Consider the following 21886-nt stretch of genomic DNA (forward strand, 5'->3'; position numbering starts at 1 on the left):
TAATTTCATAGCATACAGAAAACAAATAAACAAAGCGGTCACTGCCTGTAGTTAATTGTACATTTGAGACAATACTCTATAACTTCTTATGTCATGAGAGTATTGCTAAATGCATCACGTTTTCATGCACCATACTATTGTACTACTATGACATCACGGAACCAACAGAGGCAACCCTCTGTGAATGGATAAGTACACAAATTACTTTTTATTGCATAAAAATACTTTCTTTTGGCTTCTTATCTTGCAGGTGTGTGTTTATGATCCGTTATTTGGTGTCCACTGCCCTCTACTGGTTGGAAAAGGGCACTATATGCCACTATAAGCAGCCCATCAATGCAAGGTTACTTGTATATACAGTTCGGTTGCCAAAAAAAAAAAAAAAAAAAGAGAGAGAGAGCACAGAGCTTACTCATTATGAAGAGTTCAAATAAAGAACCTAACCCATTTTAATATAACTGACCTCATATCCTGTCTACTATGGTGTGTTTAAAAATATGATGCAAAACTTGGTGGTTTTTTGTTCCACTTCAAATTTCAGTATTCGGATAATAATCATACTAGTGTAAGCTATTATTGGCCCAGGCGTGAATTCTCTTTGTAAATGAATTACACTTTATGCATCATCTTCTAGGTAATTCACGCACTTACAGACGCTCATAATGTCACCGAAATGGCTCCAAAAAAGTACACCACAGTGGCTATATTTATTACATTTAGTTATATTTATTATAATTACTTGTGTAGAACTTTTGCTCTGAATTATCTGACGGACCTCTAACAAGCGGATTGCTCAGCAAAATTATAAAAATAAGGTGGAAAGCTTAGAACTTCACAGAAATCAACCACAGACAGTGCATTAGTAGTAATAGTTGTTGTTCGTCGTCGTCTTCTTCTTCTTGTTATTAGTAGTATCAGTATTGGTTCTAATGGAAACATTGCATTCATTAATTAAAATGAATCAGGGTCTTTTGACTTGTATGAATACATTTGGCGTTTCACTTTTGAGCAAAAGTACATAAGGTACACATATCTAGAAGCTGCGTTTCCAGAATAATTACAGTTCACAAGACAAACATGTTTTTCGCCCCGCTTTCAGGATGTCACCAGCAACCCGGCTTCGACCTGGTCTCATGGTGCCTCATTAACGTTCTCACCTGCCCACCAGGAGTATTTGGTTACAATTTTTTTTTTTATTATTATTATTTTTCTCTGATCACGGACTTCTTTGGGCCTATGCTGTTATCTTACCCCACACACTGACGGGGCGCATTTGAACACTTAGGTCTCCATCTCATCAGCTAATGATTGACTACCTGGTGATTATGGCTGTGCAAGGTCCCTTCTAATCGGCCAGGGGACGACGGCTTGTTCCCATAGATACATCCCAACAGTTGAGCTCCCATGATACCCAGTCTACATAGAGTAGGGAACTACTTAGACTCGCTGGGCTTTTTACCATCACCTGCGGTTTATAGCGGTGCACACGCTGTAGCGGTTACTCCACACACTCCTGTGCAGAGGAGCGGGAATTCTGCAGACAGCTGACATTTGTAACGCAGGGAAACGTCAGCACTTTTATACGCTCCATCATACTTTTAATCAGCAACTTTCTTAAGTGCAGAAAGCAGTTTTTTCCTCCTCTGGATTTTTCTCTGTCCAGTCTGCTGGTTGAAGATTTGCCTCCATTACCCATTTTTACTCAACCCAGAACATTTGACGAGAATGGAACAGCTCTAATGACGTTATAATGGCCCGTACCTCTGAACCGTGAGTTTGTTGTAACGTGTTTTTTTTCCTCTCCGCCCGCTTTTACGCACAAAGATGAGTTCGGAGAGGCCAAACTTTCTCTCTCAACCCGTGGTGAAGAACGTTTTCATGTTTCGAAACGGCGATCCATACTACGATGCTCGGCGGATAGTGATAAACCAAAAGAGGATGTGCAACTTTGAAACCTTGCTAAGAGAGGTGACGGGCGGCATACAAGCCCCGTTTGGAGCCGTGAGAAACATTTACACACCGAGAGGAGGTCATAAAGTTGACTGCTTGGAGAGCCTGAGGAGCGGGGAGCAGTACGTCGCTGCTGGGAGGGAAAAATTCAAAAAGCTAGAGTAAGCATAAATTGTGGTTTAGGCAAATAAGCTAGCCTACTTTTATAAGGCTTTCACGCTGTGTCATTATACAGACGTCAATAAGCATTAGATGCATACAGCTGTAGATGACCAGGAATAAACCATCTACCAGTTGCGGATGCATTCAAGAGGGAAAGCTGGCCCTTAGCAATCATTGTTAATCGAGACTCATGCAAATTTCTTTTGAAATATCCCTACTGTTTCATAATCATTGTAGCTGACATTAGCAAATATATATGTACGCAAATCGAGCCAATTGTCAGACACGGAGCTGAGTCGTGGCTTTAAAGTTTTGCACCAGTGCTGACTCACGGCAGTGATAAATGAGATCAGCACTGTAGAGAAGTGTACTCTGCCCTAGCCTAAAAATAAGTGGCCTCATGCAGCAGATAATGAGATTTGAGCAGCCACTTATTCATAGAATGCAATGGAGAAGCAGCAGAGGGGAAGTTAATGTATCCCAGATGCAAAAAGATTGCATACTGTCTCCATCCTCCTTTATTTTTACAGTAAAAACCAGAGAAAGTGCATGCAGATTTATTTTCTTTAAATATTCAGATAAAAATGTTTGGAATATCAGCTGTGATGATGCAGGAACAATTGAAATTAACACTCTCTGTATAACAACTTATTAAATTTTGTGCAGTAAAAAGCTGCACATTTGGTAATTGACTTTATGCGACAAGTGGCTAAATTCTAGTTGTTTAACTCTTGGTACAGCTTTCAGCAGTTAGGGATGAGAATTTGCTAACTGCTGAAAACGTTATTCTGCATGTGTGGGGTGCAGAATACCTTACAGAACAGGAAACCTAACCTTTACGTCACGTTATCTCTTGTTTTTAGTTATCTACAGATTGGCTCCAGGAAGAAGAAAATGATGCAGACCGTTCCAATGCAGGTATGGCAAAGCGGCTTCAAAAGTCAGTAAGATCCACGCTGTTATAGGGTAACAGTGTTAACAGCCTGGAATTCCCAGGATTTTTTTTTATAGCTGGCTTTAAACTAGCAATTAGAAGAGATGGTTTATATAATTTACAGTTCCAATAATCCAGCTAGACTCCTCAAATGCTCTCTTACTACATCAAGTCCACAGGTTGCATTAGATTTAGTTTCAGACACTTTAGTGTGTTGAAGTGGCTACATTTCAACTACAAAGTTGTTATGTCCAGTTTTTAACATCCAAAACTGCTTCAAAATGAAAAATATATTTGGGAACACTCACAGCATAAAGATTTTATGAAGATCCTTGAAGAAAGGTGTTATGTTTAGCATTCCCCCTAATTGTTCTCTGTGAGGAATCACTGTGTTGTCGTCTCAGTTTCCATGCATTATTGATTTATGGATCATAATCATCCCTCCTTTTAATACATCTTTAATGCATCAATGAAGTCAGAGCCAAAGGAGCTTAAAGTCAGGTAGCCCACAGGTTCATGACCTCCTTATTTTTTTTTTAAACTAATATAAAATGTATCCTGGCGAAAGCACAGAATGGTCTAGTAGAACCCAAAATAACAAATTTTGCTGACTTCATTTGCATTATGGACAAGATGTCAGAAAATAAAGAGGTGCAGAATTTGACATGCTAATTGCTGTCAGAGCAAATAATGGGGCACTCCAAATTTTGTCAGGGTATTCTAAAAAGTGTGCAGCCCATTTTTAAAATTATTGTAATTTATTTTTTTTAACTTATGACCACAACTTTAAAGACACTAGCTGTCATCATCTGCTCCTCTTGACTGTAACGTGTTTATCGTTCAAAGAGAACGTGCTCTTGATTATGTCTCATCACCCGCTGCAAGAACTTTCATTATAGATGACCTTGTTAATTGTTGTTTACTTCACTGGTATCTAGCGAGTGCACACTCAAGATATAACTGAGTAGGTGTGTGATGTGGCAGAGGTTCCATTTAAATGATGCACTGAAAGAACAAGGAGTTTCCTTTGTTTTGTTTTTTTTTTTCTGCCAAGTGGACTATGTACAAGGACGCTAAAACGAGCCGTGGGGACTTTTTGCCCACTATAGAATGAAAGATCAGATACTGATAAACAAATCGATAGATAATAAAAACTTGTGCGATGTCCCTAGAGACTGATGCATGCCTTGCCTTGCTTGGTTTCTTCCTGATTTGGATTGGTTAGCTAGGTCTAACAAAAAACATAAAATAAATAAAAATAATTCTATTCTCTAGCAAACAGCAGATTTCAGGATTTTTGATTGTGGTGTTTTATCATCTTCTGTGGTTTCCAAAGCCTCTCTCTGTAGTATGTTGTAGCATTTTCTCCTGGTGTGCAGTGTGCAGTTGGCTTGTTGTTGAAAACTGGTGTACCACTGAACATGCACCGCCCTTTATTTATCTAAGATTTTTTAATTTTACTTCTGACCTTCACACCTCAGTTGCCAGGTTGCACTCACACACACCAGAAGACTTTTAATACAACTCCTCCCTCATCCCATTCTCCCCTAGGATGCAAGTCTCACAGTAGGTTACAGGTGTTGTGGGACAAAACCTGCAGAGCTTACTCTCTGCAGCCTCACATCACAGGGGAGCTCATTCTTTTGCTGTCATGGACATCACGGATGATTTTAGTGTGGACAATAGCGGATTTTCTTTATAAGTAAAAGCTTTGATGTTGCTCTTTCTTTATTTTGTACTTTCGTGTACTAAAAATACAGGGAGTGCATAATTATTAGGCAAGTTGTATTTTTGAGGAATAATTTTATTATTGAACAACAACCATGTTCTCAATGAACCCAAAAAACTCATTAATATCAAAGCTGAATGTTTTTGGAAGTAGTTTTTAGTTTGTTTTTAGTTTTAGCTATTTTAGGGGGATATCTGTGTGTGCAGGTGACTATTACTGTGCATAATTATTAGGCAACTTAAAAAACAAATGTATACCCATTTCAATTATTTATTTTTACCAGTGACACCAATATAACATCTCCACATTCACAAATATACATTTCTGACATTCAAAAACAAAACAAAAACAAATCAGCGACCAATATAGCCACCTTTCTTTGCAAGGACACTCAAAAGCCTGCCATCCATGGATTCTGTCAGTGTTTTGATCTGTTCACCATCAACATTGCGTGCAGCAGCAACCACAGCCTCCCAGACACTGTTCAGAGAGGTGTACTGTTTTCCCTCCTTGTAAATCTCACATTTGATGATGGACCACAGGTTCTCAATGGGGTTCAGATCAGGTGAACAAGGTGGCCATGTCATTAGTTTTTCTTCTTTTATACCCTTTCTTGCCAGCCACGCTGTGGAGTACTTGGACGCGTGTGATGGAGCATTGTCCTGCATGAAAATCATGTTTTTCTTGAAGGATGCAGACTTCTTCCTGTACCACTGCTTGAAGAAGGTGTCTTCCAGAAACTGGCAGTAGGACTGGGAGTTGAGCTTGACTCCATCCTCAACCCGAAAAGGCCCCACAAGCTCATCTTTGATGATACCAGCCCAAACCAGTACTCCACCTCCACCTTGCTGGCGTCTGAGTCGGACTGGAGCTCTCTGCCCTTTACCAATCCAACCACGGGCCCATCCATCTGGCCCATCAAGACTCACTCTCATTTCATCAGTCCATAAAACCTTAGAAAAACCAGTCTTGAGATATTTCTTGGCCCAGTCTTGACGTTTCAGCTTGTGTGTCTTGTTCAGTGGTGGTCGTCTTTCAGCCTTTCTTACCTTGGCCATGTCTCTGAGTATTGCACACCTTGTGCTTTTGGGCACTCCAGTGATGTTGCAGCTCTGAAATATGGCCAAACTGGTGGCAAGTGGCATCTTGGCAGCTGCACGCTTGACTTTTCTCAGTTCATGGGCAGTTATTTTGCGCCTTGGTTTTTCCACACGTTTCTTGCGACCCTGTTGACTATTTTGAATGAAACGCTCGATTGTTCGATGATCACGCTTCAGAAGCTTTGCAATTTTGAGACTGCTGCATCCCTCTGCAAGATATCTCACTATTTTTGACTTTTCTGAGCCTGTCAAGTCCTTCTTTTGACCCATTTTGCCAAAGGAAAGGACGTTGCCTAATAATTATGCACACCTGATATACGGTGTTGATGTCATTAGACCACACCCCTTCTCATTACAGAGATGCACATCACCTAATATGCTTAATTGGTAGTAGGCTTTCGAGCCTATACAGCTTGGAGTAAGACAACATGCATAAAGAGGATGGTGTGGACAAAATACTCATTTGCCTAATAATTCTGCACTCCCTGTATGGTTAAAATGATTTTACAAAGCCATTTAATTACTGTCAAACTGTTGTTGCTAGTTTTGACTCTAGAGCTTGCATGCTATTATTAACCCTGATGAGTCTTTTGTATCCAGTATTTAGGATGAAGGGTTAGTAAAGTGCCCATTCTGTTTGGACTACAGTATGAGCATTGGTCTGCAAAGTCCCTAAAGTTTATACAGGTCTGTTGTTTTGAGCCTCCAGATCCCATGTGGACAAGGTGATTCACCAACAAGCTTTTAACTTAGTCCTGTTATCACAAAACATCAACATTACTCATTCAGCTTAATGCATTATTAAAAACTGCACTAATAGGTTTTTTTTCTTCCAGATAAATTTAATTAACAGCTGTATGTTTGATATAGACTTATTGACACTTTTTGACTGTTTCTTTTTTCTCTTTTTTTTTTAGATTAAACCATTTCCACCAAATAGATTCATTGTGTCAGCTCGATTCCTGAAACCCATCAAGGAGCCATGCACCATATTGTAAGCTGAATTTTCATTTTTCAAGTTTTTAACTTCACTTTGGGAAAAAATCTTCTTAAATTGTCCCATTATTTTGGATTAAATACACAATATAAATATATGACCAATTTGGACATAGAAAAGAAGTAGATGTAGTAGATAGGTAGTGTAAGAAAAACTGGACTTGACAATGGAAACTGAAGCAGTTTGCACCAAAGTTCTGCCTTTTTTTTTTTTTAACTGTGCATTTCCCTTCCATAGTGTGGTGGCAAATGGTGATATATTGAACTCCGCAGTGAGGCTGTTGGTCCACCAGAGGATACTGGGCCAGTTTGACAAGATACTAGAAATGATTACAGAGAAGATGGGTTTAAGAGTCCTCGGGGGAGTTAGAAGGTAGGTGGACAATTTCAAAAAACAAAAAACTGCATAAATGTACTGCATTTCTTTGCAAACTTTATTATATAAACTAATTTGCATCAGACTTTCAACACATGCACTTCCGTTACAGCACATTATTCCCAATTTCATATATTTGCATTATTGAATTTTGATTTGATTTTTGATCTCAAAATGTATTTACTACCGATGCTAAAATGGATTTTCTTTTGTTAAGTAAAAATATACACTACCAGTCAAAAATTTGGACACACCTTCTCATTCAGTTATATTGTAGGCATATGCTAAAGACACCAAATATAAGAATTTAAAATATAAAACATGTTTTGAGTTATTTAACTTTTTTGTTTACTATACAATTCCATATGTGTTCATTCATAGTGTTGATGCCTTCAGTGTGAATCTATAATGTAAATAGTCAGAAAAATAAAGAAAAACCATTAAATGTGAAGCTGTGTCTAAACTTTTAACTGGTAGTCTATCTGCTCTGACACTATATGAAACATACATTCTACTGGCACAACAAAAGTCGGTATGCTTCATTTTTCAACCAGCTCAATAAACGATCACATGGAGCCAGCACATGATGTAAACAATAAGGCTTTTGATTCTCTTTGTGTGTTCTAGTCTCTTTACCTATGAAGGCCAACAGGTGACTGAGGGGAATCAGCTAGAGAGTGGTCAGCTTTATGTGGCTGTGGGAAGAGAAAAGTTTAAGAAGCTTCCTTACAGTGATCTGCTCTTCACCAAACCCAGAGGGACGAGGCGAGTCAGAGGGTAAAGAAAGTAACACTTTATCTTAACACTGAGTGCTTGATTTAAAAACAAAAATGAAGACTTGACATTTACCAAACTGTCACACATCTAAGATCTGCAAAATGATGTCATTAGGTTTGAAATTTTGCATTTGATTTAGCCTGCATTAAAAATAAACACAAGCATTTCTACAATAGAATTGCACACGAATAGCAGTGAGTCATGAACACCGTTAATATCCATCACTATGTGTAGTCTTGAGTCATTCATGAAGAGCTGTGGAACTTTAAAAATCGAATACTATGGTGACCAGGGATGCTTCTTGGAAACCGTACAGTTTGTGTTTAGATCTTTTCCACTGGGGCAACTAATTACTCCTTTAGGGCTACAAAGCTGCTTTTAATTCCCTTGAAAACTACAATCCTCACGCATGTTCCATCTGTATGAAGGTGTTCTGTTTGAAATGATTATGATTACAGATAGATATTATAGGCACGTACACACAACTATGAAGAGCTTAATTATAGACAGACTAAAAAACAAACATAGATATTAGGAAGTTTGTGAACAGATGTTATTTACGATAAGATAAGACAAGACTTTATTGATTCCACGATGGGGAGATTTTTGCGTTACCTCAGCTCAAGTACAGATATCAGAAGGAAAATACAAAAAATACAAATAAAATACAAACAAATAAAAAAGAAGTAAGATAATGCACTATATACAATGGTAGCATACACAGTATGTGATTATGGATATGGTTGTGGAAATATGCAAGACATAAACTATATAGCTTAAAATAACTTTTCTACCACTACTATTCCTATGCATAGACATGTACATGCACACACACGTACACACTAAATATACCTGCACATGTCATGTTCAAATGTATTACACTTCAATCCTTTATGTATGGGTTTCATGTATGTAAGTCAATATTTGTTAATCATTTTTGCAGTATCAAATATATATGTCAACACTTTTTGTCTGTTTTCTTTTTTTCACAGAATGAAATCTTATTCTTTGCCGCCCATCTACAGGTTCTCAAAACAGAGTGAAAATGTCAGTAGTCCAATATTTTGTGAGCTGTTATTTATTTATATTTTATAATCCAAAACTTTTCCAGGATTCTTTAACATGCAAAGCACAGAGAAAAGATTTTCTCTGAAAAATTCTGCTGGTTTAATTATTTAGGGATGGCTAGCAAATAATGATGTAAAAACATGGTGGTCTAGACTCCCCAGTCCTAAATTTTAAGCCTGAATTAAATTTAGGATCAAGTGGACTTGCAGAATTGTATTTCATTGTGAATATAAAATATTTAGTCATGTTTCTAAAAAAAACAAAACGTTATGGTTCATTTCAAAATCCCACCTTTGGATAAACTGATGCAGCAAACCCAAGATGTAAGTCTTTTTTTACTCTCCATCATCATGATTATGAGAAGTTTCTTACTAACTAAATCTGACTGCTACTTTCTGCAGGGTAAGTCGATGGTCCAGAGCAGTGACAGTGGAGATGGAGAGTCTCCTAAGGCCTCGCCTCCAAGCCACAACAAGGAACACCTGTCCTCCATTGTAAGAGAGATTTCTCAGGCCAGACTGCTCTCCTTAAAGAAGATTAAGAGCAGACAGAGCTTGACTCCTGGTGCATCTGACAATGGTAATGCAAAAACACGAAAAAGATCACCGTGAATAGAAGTGAAATTTTAATATCTACACCTGTTTGTTTTCATGGTGGCTATTAAGCTCAGCGGGGCTGTATTCATCCCGAAGTCAAAGAAAGGAAAGCATTGCTACTGTATATAGTATAGGTTTATATTTAAGGGTTACTTTGACTACACTGGATAAACAATATAGCAGTGACATGCTCTTGCTCATATTATTCTGGGGCTTGCATTTGTAATTATATCCTTAAGTAGTTTGTTTGTAATATATATTTAAACATAGAGTTATAATCAGTAGTATTTACTTGTTTCAACACCGTCAAAAAAGTCACATTTTAATAAAAATGAGCTAGTGAAGGAAAATCATACAAAAGGAATCTAATCAAAGTTTGTTTGACATATTATTACCCAAGAACTAAAATAGTTTAGTTCATGGATAATAATATACCCAATAACCAATAGTTAGCAACACTCATGCTCCTGTGATTCTGTCATCATCATCACCACTTTCTGTATTCATTTTTCATCTATAGAGTATGGTAGATGTGTGCAAGTGGAAGGTATCAGAATAATCTACTTCTTTAAGAATTTGCCATCCCATGTTTCACAAGTGGTGTTTATGTGCTGCTGAGAGTTTAACATACACAAAAATATGATGTAATGCTTTGTCACTGGAATCTTATGTAACCTGCTGCATTCATAAATGTCCACACAGTGGCACTGTTGCTCTGCAAAATATTTGCCATGAAATATTAAAAGTAGGTCTAACATGATGACATTAACCTTTATTACAACAAACACATTACGTCATCTTCTTGTGATACGTATATAATAATGTCCTACAGAAAGTTTGGCACCTGCCATCCTTTTTTTTTTTTTTTTTTTTTTTTTTTTTTTTTTGGAAATTAGGAGGTTTTGCTGCTCTGGGACTCTTAATCTCATTATTATTATTATTCATCCATCTATCCATTCATCCATTGTCTTTATGATTATCAGTTTTAAAGTCAAAGGGAAGCAAATCTTCTGCAGACTGCTGCTGACCTTGTTATAACTGATTCTGTGGTATGAACCACATTACGTCATGTTGTGGCTCTTAATAGATTTTGCCTGTTGGCTCTCTGGCAGGGGATTTGACAGCAGAACCCCCAAAAGAGCATGGAGAATTTGTGACTGTGGTTCAGAGGAGGTGGCTTTTTGCATCAAACGAGAGAACTGAGGAACGTGTGTGTGTGTGTGTGTGTGTGTGTGTGTTCTCTGTGTTGGTATGTTCATGTCTGCATTTGCAGCCTGTAATGTCACCCTCAAAATTGCCTGTATCAGATTGTGTGGCACGTCATATTACAGGCACAGAAAAGCATACTGCATTGTTGGTCCCCTTGGATGACATTGAGCAAAAATTACATTAACAGACAGACATCTCAGAAAACAAAATCTGACATAAGACATCTTTAAATGGCTTTGAGGACATTTCACTTTCTCATGCAGTCCTCACCGTTTGACCTGTACAATGCTTTCTTAGTCCTTTCATGTTAGTGAGACACAATATTTTCCTTATTTGTTTGGTTTCATAGAAAGACGGAGTGTTTTTCTCTGTCCATGGTCCTGATTTCACTCTAAGCAGTATATTTAATTCCCAAAGACATCTTTATTCTTTTTATTTATTGCTTTTTTTTTTGTTTTGTTTTGTTTTTTTGGTTCTTAAATGAAACATGAACAAATACTGGCTTACACAACAACGACAACAACAATAAAAATGTCCCTTTAGCCTACCATCTTAGGTAGGTTAAATTCAGTGTTGTGTTAGTATTTGGCTTTGCAACAGGAACACAGTGTTCATATCACCTTTTATGGTGATTGTAAGCAGCACAGCGGTGTTTGGTGTTATTTTCCCTTTGGGAAATCCTGCCCTGGCCGGGCATGAGGTAAATACACCCCGCTCTGGTGCCAAAAGGAACACAGCCAAAAGGTTGCCAGACTGGCAGAGGCTGTGGAAAGTACAAAGCATGAAACCCACACTTCAGATCTCTGATGTGTTGGAACATTGGAACCAAGACAAAAGATATTATATGATTTATAAAAGCATCAATTCATTATAAATGTATTTGTCAAAGATGGCTTTGGAATGAGGGATGAGACTGTAAGGACAAGCAAGCCGATGACAGCGGGAAAAAAAGACAAACGAGACCGAGTGACCCTGTAACCGGAGATTCTCCCTCTGCAGTGCACTCACTGTGTTTACAACATGGAGTTTAGTTTTTGAGTGCGTGTGTCTATGTGTGTGTGTTCACCAGTCCCCGTTACTCACCGTCTATTGTAAAGCCTTTACCTTTGCTGTTTCATTAGGGAACACAATGCTGAGTGAGAGCAGAGAGAAGGGAGAGGAGGTGTGACATCTCATGCAGCAAACTTGGAATGAATGACATGAATTTGACCTTAATATAACAAAGAGACCCAGCTTAACCCTTGCATCCTGTTCAGGTCAAATGTAGCCTTTTTTGACATTTGACAGCAGAAAACGTACCCTAAATGTCATGCTTTTGACCTGGATTTTAAGACTTTTTATAAAGTGACCCAAAATACACAAGATGTATTTAAAAATTGTATTGTATAATATAAATTGTTGTACCCTGAGGCTGTTCAGGGTCAAATTTGACCCATACAATTGCAATTGATTTTGGATATATATCAATATTCACCAAAGTATTCCCAGCCAGCCAAGAGACTTAAGGTCAAATTTGCTAATGTCTTATGCCAGTGCCATCTGGGTTTTGGCATTAAAAAAGTACTCTTGGCATTGAGAGTGCAGTGATAAGATTGTTTGGAAGAGGTGGGAGCTCAAAGATTTTTGCACCAGAACCTGTTGTGTCGTATTTCTGGGATTTCCTTTCTCAAGTCATAAAATATAAAGAGGAGGATATTTAAATCAAGCATCATGCAGTTATGTAGTATGTGGGAAGCATATGTGAAAATGCCACATACGTAAGGTTTTAGTGGTTAGGCATAACAACTCCCAACAGTTCCAGAATGTTCTCGTGATTTCCGCTTTTGATAAAATATGTTTAAATTCATTATATTTGTTATGTTTTCATGTGTTGAGTAAAACAGGGCATGCTACTGTGTGATGGTAGATACCATCCAGTAGCCTAAACGATACATTCTTCCTGCTCTCTGAAACATTAATTAAGGATTATTAACATTATTGTTAATTTCAGAGATGCTATTTAGACATTCTAAATTGACCTGTAGTTCAAAACACACTTAATATGAGGGGAATTAACCCAGACTATACTGTGAAGGCATGAAACATAACCAGTATCTGTGGGTTAAAAGACTTAACCAGAAAGACACATGGCTTGTTGGTTTGGTCTTTATTATTCTTTTAAACTTATTGGTCCAATTTAGTCAGTGTTAGCCTTTTCTTTCAAAAACAGCTTGAATGGAAGCAATTAGCAGTTGTTGCTAGCCTCAAAATAGAAATGGGATGTTTATCAGTGTTCTCTTTCTTAAATGGCCTCTGTGGCCAATTCAGTTAATGGCTCTCCTGGGAAAAGAAGGGGAATGCAGCAGAACCAAAAGGGGAGACAAAGAAAAGCGTAACCGAAAAAGGAGAAAAGGATGTGTTTAGACAGGTGATTGGGGATAAAGAAGGAGAGAAGAGGGAATAAAAAGCTGAGATGATGAAGTGAGTAGAACATTATGGAGGTGGAGAAGGGAGGAAAAGGGAAAACAGGTGGAATCAAACAGTGAATTTGATGAATAACCAAGGGATGATGAAGCATGAGTACTGGATGGAATAAAAAAAAACGCTCAGAGAGATATTAACGGGTAGAGGGATGGGTGGGGTTTGGATAATTGCCTTTCATTTGGATAATCTCTCCATTTAGAGTCATCAAAGCAGATTTTTAGTTGTCTGGGCCCCTCGCTGGCGCCAAATTGCTGCTCTGAAAATCAACAAAAGAGCCTTGTACTTCAAGAAGAAATTACTGATAAAAAGGTATGCACAAGAGGAGAGAGAGGAAAGGTAAAGGCAGAGCAGGGTTCTACTGATTATCTGAACTTTTACAGGCTGTGTACATGCCTACTTATTACATTAACACTGTTGGTGGGGGGTGGATGAGACACTAATTAAAGGGTCAGGTTTATTTTGTTCCCTAAAGAACTTTTTGTGTGATTAAATTTGTGGAATACTTTTAATCCAGGATGCTTTTTCTTGTAGGAAGAAATAATAGCACACAATGCAATAAATAGTGGATGTAATGCAAGCTACAGTACAAATAATGATTAGAAGTGGAAGCCAAACATTGTTTTCCACTTTGTAGTTAGTTACTATAGGAAGTTACTATAGGAAAATTTGTGGAAAATCTGGATTCTTTGCAGCTTGAAACCCTCAGAAATAGGGTAAAAAAAAAAATGCATCAGCTTAGCTAAAAATGGGCTTTCTATTTCTACTTCTATTTACTTACAGAGCAGCCAATATTCCAACATGGTTCATCATGCCTTTTATTTAAAAATATAAATCTAGAGATGTTGAATTTCACACACATGATTTCTGCACTTGCATTAATACTTCAAGGGCATTCACTTTACACAGAACCTTCATGTCTGAATAGCATGGCTCCCTTCTTTTCTTGTACTTTATCTTTTTGAAGGTAGCAGAAGCCAGTTGAATTTCTGTTGTATTTAAGTATGTTTTATGAAGGATGTACAGCATACATTTTCTCAAAAGGGCTTTGATTTGAAGTCAGTTTTAAATAAGAAAGGGAACAAAAACCATTCTTTGTATTATTTGAAAGTTGAATGTGAGAGAAATAAAAATTGCTGGACATGAGTGAGTGAGCTTGTGTGCCTGTGTGTTTGTGTGATTATGCTTGTCTCTGCATGCCTTTGCGTATGCACAAGCCAACCAACCAGATCAAACCTCAGCCTCTGGTGTCATAAAATGTGATTCTGCTGGGGGGAATTAGCCCTGTTAGCATATGTATCTATAATGCTTGTCAGAGTGAAATAGGGTTCAACCCAGTGTTAGGAGGCAGGAGACATGTACACAAAGAGAGTGTGCATCTCAAATCGTGTGCCTGTGTCAAAAAAGAGGCTAAGCAGTGAGGGATGAATGATGGCACCACTTTTTTTTTTTTTTTTCATTTGCTAAGTTCTGACAACGTGTGCTGTGTGTGTGTGTGCGCACACATGTCTGTTTTTATGTGCATTTGTGCACACGCTCATATGTCAAATTTCCGACATCACCGCCATGCTTGTCTGTTCTTCGTGGATTCTTCTATTCCTTTCATCTCCTTCCTTTTCACTACAGCAGAAAAGGGTTCTTCATGACCCATTGATGCAGGATTACTGGATTAAAGAGCAGGGAAGCTGTACTAATCTGCCACATTCATCTGTTAACAAGTGTTTTGGCTGTGACATACAACAGCACCGGCTGTGATGGTGATGTGTTAAGGTGATGTGTGACACTCTTATTGACACAAATATTCCTCATGTCTATCAGGTTCAATCTCTACTTTTCAGGCTTGTCTTTTTTTTAGCATTTCTCTTCATTTGGCCATCTAAAGTTTATATTATTTGTTAAAGAGAGGTTTAGGAATGCAAGCAAATGGCATCAACGATGCATTTTAAAATGTGTTTTTCTTTCTTCTAGTTTTAGTCCATATAATGTAGTTTAGAGGATAAAGAGAACATGAACAACTATCAGAAAAGATATAAATCAATTAGTAATTAAATAAATATACAGAAGACTATCAGTGCTTGAATTATTAGAGAAAGGAATTGCGTTCAGTGTTTTCTTAGATTTGATGATTACAACTCAACAGCATAAGTACTTGAACTTGGAATAAAATGGTCATGCTCTCATGTTTTTTTCAGTTATGTAGAAAGGAAAAGAAATCAGATTTTAATATGTGTTCATATTGCACTTAGACATTCATTCAGATTAAAACCTTTGTTTAATGAAAACGGTCAATGGCAAGATTTCAGGCAACTTTGAGAACAGTGCAGGGGAAAAAGCTCCATGAATTATTTAAACATTTAACAGAAGCTGTGACCTTTATAAATATTACTTTGGCTGTCTGGTTGCAACATTGTTAAGCAAAGGTTTTCTTTGATTTAATGTCAAAGCTATCTAAGCACAGAGCATATGAGGAATTTTCTACACAAAAGTGCATGGCATTTTTTTTTTCCAGATGTATCTTGGAAACAAATCTCAAAGATAAAGGCTATACATAAGAAATACTTAATGCCACAGTGTAGACAGCTTGTGTCTATTCTTAATGCTAGACATTTCAATATACCATATCTTTTAAAAGGACATGGCAAGGTTTTGCACTTCCATTATATAACAATAATATTTAGCGATGGCAACAAATGCCAAGATAGTGATCCATTGTACTGAGTTAAGCTCCGAAACTGGTGGATCTTACCATTCTAATAATACAAATACAAATAATTTACAAATCATTAGCATTATAAGTATCAAGTCATGTTATTGTGGTATCACAGAATGAAAGAGTTAGACCAGTCAACCATTTTTATTCTCAGCTGTTCAGCTTTTCTGTGTTTCAGATTTATGTAAAGCCAGCAGCAGCTGGGTCTCCCATGTAGCCATACAGTCATTGCATGTTTTAACAGGACCCTGGTCAGTGACCGGAGCGCACATGCAGAGTGGCAGCATTCCAAATCACTGTGCATGTTGTTTTACACCCAACTATAACTCAGGTACAGGCTGAGTGGATTAAATCATCTGGGTGTAAATATGCAATTTACTGTACTGTCCAGTGAAATACAAGGAGTGATGTGTGAAGTGATTCAGGTCCATTAAGTAGTATTTCAAGACTTGAGAATTTATTAGCTGCAGTACAGTTAATGCTAAAGTAGACCAGGCTTGTGGAGGCCAAGCAAATAAATAAATAAAAGCACACATGTGTGTGATGTAGTGTGGTGCATCCACAGTGTAGTAGTTTACACACTCGCTTAACAAAAGCGCTCCAGCTTGATCCTGAGAGGAGACACGAGTCCCTCGAGGGTTGTGTCAGGAAGGGCATCTTGCTAAATCAAACATGCAGAGTGACCCCCTTGTGAATAAGGGATCAGCAGAAACTGGCTTTACTGTGTAAAGCAGTGATTTGTTTTGCTCTGAGTTACAACCTACTGCAAGTGTCACCCTGTCAGAGGTTATTATGCCTGGTGATCATCAGCACTGAAAATGTTGCAATAACAAATGTCTATCCTACCTAGTATCCACAGATACTAGACAGAGCACAGTAGTTATTTTTTCTGTAAGGAAGATTTGGTTAAAAAAAACAAGGTAAAGAAGAGTTTTACCTGGGTTAATGGTTTTCTAAAAAGTCCCAACACAAATTAGAGAATAATTTGCAAATTTGCAGAACAACAAAAAGAACAGTGTAGATTATACCACTCACTCACAGATTCCTTTGCAATAGTGGTTAAAAATGTCCTGTGGAGAAGTTTATTGGACTTTAAAGTGCTTCCTGAAGGAGTGGAAAATCTTTGAAACATTCTTGTAGAATGCATCTCTTTGCTCATGTTTGATTATTAAGTTCTGTATTAACCTCTTCACTACACCTTCTAAGAACATCACATGATTTCAGCAATCCTTTACATCTGGTAGGCAAAATGATAAAATACCTGCTTTGCTACTGTGCTAAGACTTGAATTTGGTGAAATGTCCTTTGGCAACTTTTTAACAATGCATTTCAGGATTTAGATCAGCAAAAAAACCCTGCATCGCTAAAAGCAGACTGTATTTGTGTGTGCACGTGTGCAATCTATCCAGCCTATCACTTCATCTTGAGTTGTGTTTTATTGCATTTCTCTGGAGCGACAATCATCTGTAACTTTACCTTCCAAGATAATGCCAGCAAGAGTCGTTTATATGAGTAATTATATCTGCTTGCAGTTGCATACAATTTTACTTCTTACTATTGGATGCAGCACATCATCTGAAATGTGGGTGTGCTCTGTCTGCTTATGCCTTGTGGAGGAGGGAGTGTGTGTGTGTGTGTTTGCCTGATTATGAAAGGAAAAGTCAGACACATTTTACACTCAGTTGCACACACATACATAAAGCAGTCCAACCATTTGCAAAGCCAGACTCTCCGGATATACTGGAATGAGAAAGAAGGGGGAGATTCTAAATATCATATTTAATTTGATTTAGCATTTTCATGAGCCTGTTCCTCATCCTTAAATCATGTTAAGATGTTTAGAGTCATAGCAGCTCCTCCTCTGCTTACTGCTTACACTGAATCGCTTGGCCCTCACTCCTAATGAATGCGGGGTGATTTCCATAAAATATTCTTAAAGAGGTCTGTTATTATTACCATAACGTTTCATCTCCCACCATGGCTAAACTTCAATCAGTTTTGCATTTGAAATGCATTAAATGTCTCCATAAACTCTTCTAATCTCTACCGGAGTCATTTTTCTTCCTTAACCGGTATGTGTAGAAAGGAAAACTAATATTAAAGATATTAATTGCACTGTTCTTTTTTTCATTCCTGATTAGAAATTTCAGTCTCATCCAATGTTTCAAAACAAGTGTGTAATTATGTTGTTTATCAGAGCGTATACTTGTCTTCCTCTTATGTTTAGGGTTAATTACTCCAAGGTCTTTGATGCACATGCTCACATGAAAATAGAAAAGCCCCGTATCCATTTTCACACTCCAACAGAACTGCCTTGCTGAGCTGAGCTTGTTTGGAGTTGTAGTACGATGTCTTCATTTAAATTCCTGGACTCCCAGTCTCACTTTACAGTTGTTTGTGTTTCCTCGGGGGGAACTGGAGGATTTCTTCTACAGGCCTCTAGTCTGTTGGATGATTATCATGGGTCATCATATTTGTTTTGTGATATCATACAAAAGCAATGGTTAAAGGAGAAAACCATCTACTTTGCATGCCTGTGGTGATGATTAGGATGATTACTGCAGTGGTGATAATAAAGATGAAGACAATGTTAAACATTCAGTGTAAAATTTAGATCACTAAATGAGCTTATAAAATGTTTACTGGCTCTCTCCTGCACACTTCCCATTGTCTAGGGAAAGTTGTTTACTTGCAACAAATTATCTTGGGTGCTTTTCCTTTAGACCAGCAGGTGTCACTCTTGTGCTGCATGTATTCAAATTTGGCAACATCTGCTGAATAAAAGCTGAATAATTTCAACAAGACTTCGACTGAAGGACGAATAAAAGCACCCATATTTATGGGACAGATTTTTTGGGTTTGTAAAATTAATTAATTTGCAGTGAGTGCGAAAATTTTGGTTTCAGGGTCTTGAAAAGATGAGCAGTGGGCACATAAAGGAACACTTTGGCTCTTTTATGCCCAAAGAATGACAAGATTTGAGGGCAAGTTTTTACAGGTGTGACATCTGCTTTTTTTTTTTTTTTTTTTTTTTTTTAAACATGTATTCATTAACATTGTCAATTATTATTATTTTACTGTATTTTACATGTTTTTTTCTGAATGAGTCCAGTTAAGTCTACTGCATCTATACCAGGATAGTAGGACACTCTTTATTTACCTTTCCTTTATGTTGTACTGGCCACAACAAGCCTTTTCAGTATTCAATATTGCACATTAGGATGGAACACAACTGGAAAACATGCTTTAACTTGTTTTTTTCGGTACTTTAAGGAATCAAATACCTCTCTGTAAAATGAGCTTCTGATTTTGCATGCAGAGCTAATATTGTCTGTTTTTCTAGATGAACTGGAACAGAAGTTTGATGAAGGAAATGCTGATTGCCAAAAACTAGAAGACAATGGACCTGAAGCGGTATAAACATGCACTACTCACTCGCTCTTTTTATTTTACATATATATTTACAGTCATTTTTATACATAATCCCTCATTTTCAGACTCACAAGTTATTAAACAAAGCATTTTTAAATAGGATTGTTCTTAATACTAATAATGAAAGTCAGTGGTGGTAGTCTAGTCTACCTGACTGACAGCCTGAAGTCTAGAACCCATGGACATCACCAAATGCTGTTCTTCCTCCTTCTTGAGGTGGCAGGTTTTTACTCCAGCCACATTCAGTAGTTGCTTGTTTGTGGGTCTCTCTGCTTTTTCTTCAGTTAACTGAAAAACATGCTTTATTTGATTGGGGTCAGGTGACTCACTTGGCCATTGAAAAATATCAGAATTTTTTTTTGTCTTGACATATTCTTGGGTTGCTTTTGCAGTTTGCACTGTGAAGCACTGTCTGATCAGTTTTGCAGCATTTGGCTGAATCGGAGCAGAGAGTACAACCCTGTACACTTCACAGTTTATCCTGCTACTTTGTCATTCACATCATAAATAAACACTAGTGACCTGGTTTCAGTAGCCATACATTCCCATATGTCCATCATGTCTGACAGATGATGTGGTATGCTTCGGAACATGGGCTATTCCTTTTCTTCTCCATGCTCCTTTCCATGATTCTTGATTTCATCTGACCAAAGAACAGATGAAAACGTTGTTCCAGAACTGTGTAGGCTCTTTTAGATATTTGCTATGTTCTTCCCATTCTTCAGTGGAACCACTGATTTGCACCTTCTCTTTCCATTTATGAAAGCATCTCTTCATTTTAGACTAAGCTCCTTGATAGTTTTCTTGACTGGTCTAGAAGTCGTGAAGGCTTTTTTCGTAACCAACAAACGATGGTGTTCCAGTCCTTTTGGTTTTGCTGAGCTGGCCAGTGCATAGGTCTCATAGGTTTTTGTTTTTTTCATGTCTTTGGGACATCACATTGAGAATTCGGGGGAAAAGATACCAAATACTTGGATTCATCTCCAGATCTTTTTCTGCTTAATTTTTTGATAAGATTATGAGGGGACGGACTGGTTTCACCTGGGCATGAAACCGCTTGTCAGTTAACTGTTCAATTACTTCAGGCGTCTAAAAACTATGTATAAAAATGACTGTAATTCCTAAACAGTTACAGTATGGCAATAATTGATTGCTGTTTATCGTTTCTTGATGTTTGATTTAAAATCTACTGTGCGGGTGTACAGAGGCAGATAGCACCAACGAACCATAGCATCAACAGAACAGTGTAAATCACAGAAAGAATTCAACATACTGCATCTGTTAAAATATTTAGAGATATTAATTGCTTCTGTGGTTATACTGCATTACAGAAACTTGATGCTACTGATACAAATGAAACAGAGGAGAATGTTGAAAAGCCAGAAGAAAAAGAGGAGGTTGCCACTGAAAATGGCAGAGAAGAAGGTGATTTACCTAGCAGTGAAAACAAGATGAATAACCAGGAGACAAACGGTGAAAAAGAGGGGGGAGGTGGAGGAAAAACAGAAATCGATGGACAAAAAGATGGAAAAGGAGAAGATATAGCAGAAAATGAGAAGAAAGTGGAGGAAAAGAAGGAGGATCCAGAAAAGAATAAGAAGGTGTTTAATGGTGAAGAGTATGGATCTAGCAGTGATAAGGCTCTAGACAGTAAGGAGACTGAGGATGGAAACAATATGTCTTCTCAAGGTGAAAGGAGGAAAATTGTGGAAGATGAGAAGGAAGATAAAGACCACACTGAGGTGGAAAAAAGCACTACGGATCACACTAATGATGTAGACACAGTGGAGGAACAGAAAAAGACGGGAAACGGCAACGATCCAGAGACGACTCAGTCAGATAACGAGACTAAAGAGAACGATAGCAGTAGAAGTAGCAGAGGCAACAGTAATCAAGAAGAGGATGAAAACGAAACAAAAGAGGGCACTACCAAAGAGTCAGGTGAAGAAGAAGAGAGCAAGGTGAATGCTGAGGTCAGTGGAGAAGATAATGAGGTAGAAGGTGAAGCAGAGCTCAACACAGATGAGAAAAAATGAACCAGCAAAGATGCCGAGTGCACACACAGGGGAAGATGGTGATCAAGAGAGGCAAGACGAAAGTGAAAAATTTAAAGGATAGGAAAAAACACCAAGTTCTTTATACTGAAAATATGAAATTACAAAATCTATTTATATAATGAAAGTGACAGATGAAAATTTATAGAAATTTATAGAAAACAAAGCAATATAAAAGCAGTTTTGCAATGCTGAGCATGTAACCTAAATCTTTAAATGGTTGTCTGCTAAACTACAGAAACACCATATGGATCAAAACTTTATAACTTTCATGTTTGAAACAGAATACACATATAAAATCCATATATATTCTTATTTTTGCATTAAAAATGT

General features: G+C 37.6%; 1 protein-coding gene across 1 annotated transcript; it reads left to right on the top strand.

Annotated features, from left to right (window-relative positions):
* Positions 1 to 1824: 1824 nt before the first annotated feature.
* On the top strand, positions 1825 to 21535 carry LOC146622549 (doublecortin domain-containing protein 2-like). Its single transcript, XM_085365225.1, has 9 exons — positions 1825 to 2111; positions 2976 to 3030; positions 6793 to 6869; positions 7110 to 7244; positions 7875 to 8024; positions 9017 to 9071; positions 9494 to 9671; positions 19411 to 19481; positions 20831 to 21535. Exons 1-9 carry the CDS (start codon positions 1825 to 1827, stop codon positions 21533 to 21535), a joined length of 1713 nt encoding a protein of 570 aa, XP_085221351.1.
* Positions 21536 to 21886: the final 351 nt, after the last annotated feature.

This window comes from Diplotaxodon limnothrissa, linkage group LG11 (genome assembly GCF_057381915.1).
Source record: "Diplotaxodon limnothrissa isolate DT_005_m linkage group LG11, D_limnothrissa_male_GT1.1, whole genome shotgun sequence".
Taxonomy (NCBI): domain Eukaryota; kingdom Metazoa; phylum Chordata; class Actinopteri; order Cichliformes; family Cichlidae; genus Diplotaxodon; species Diplotaxodon limnothrissa.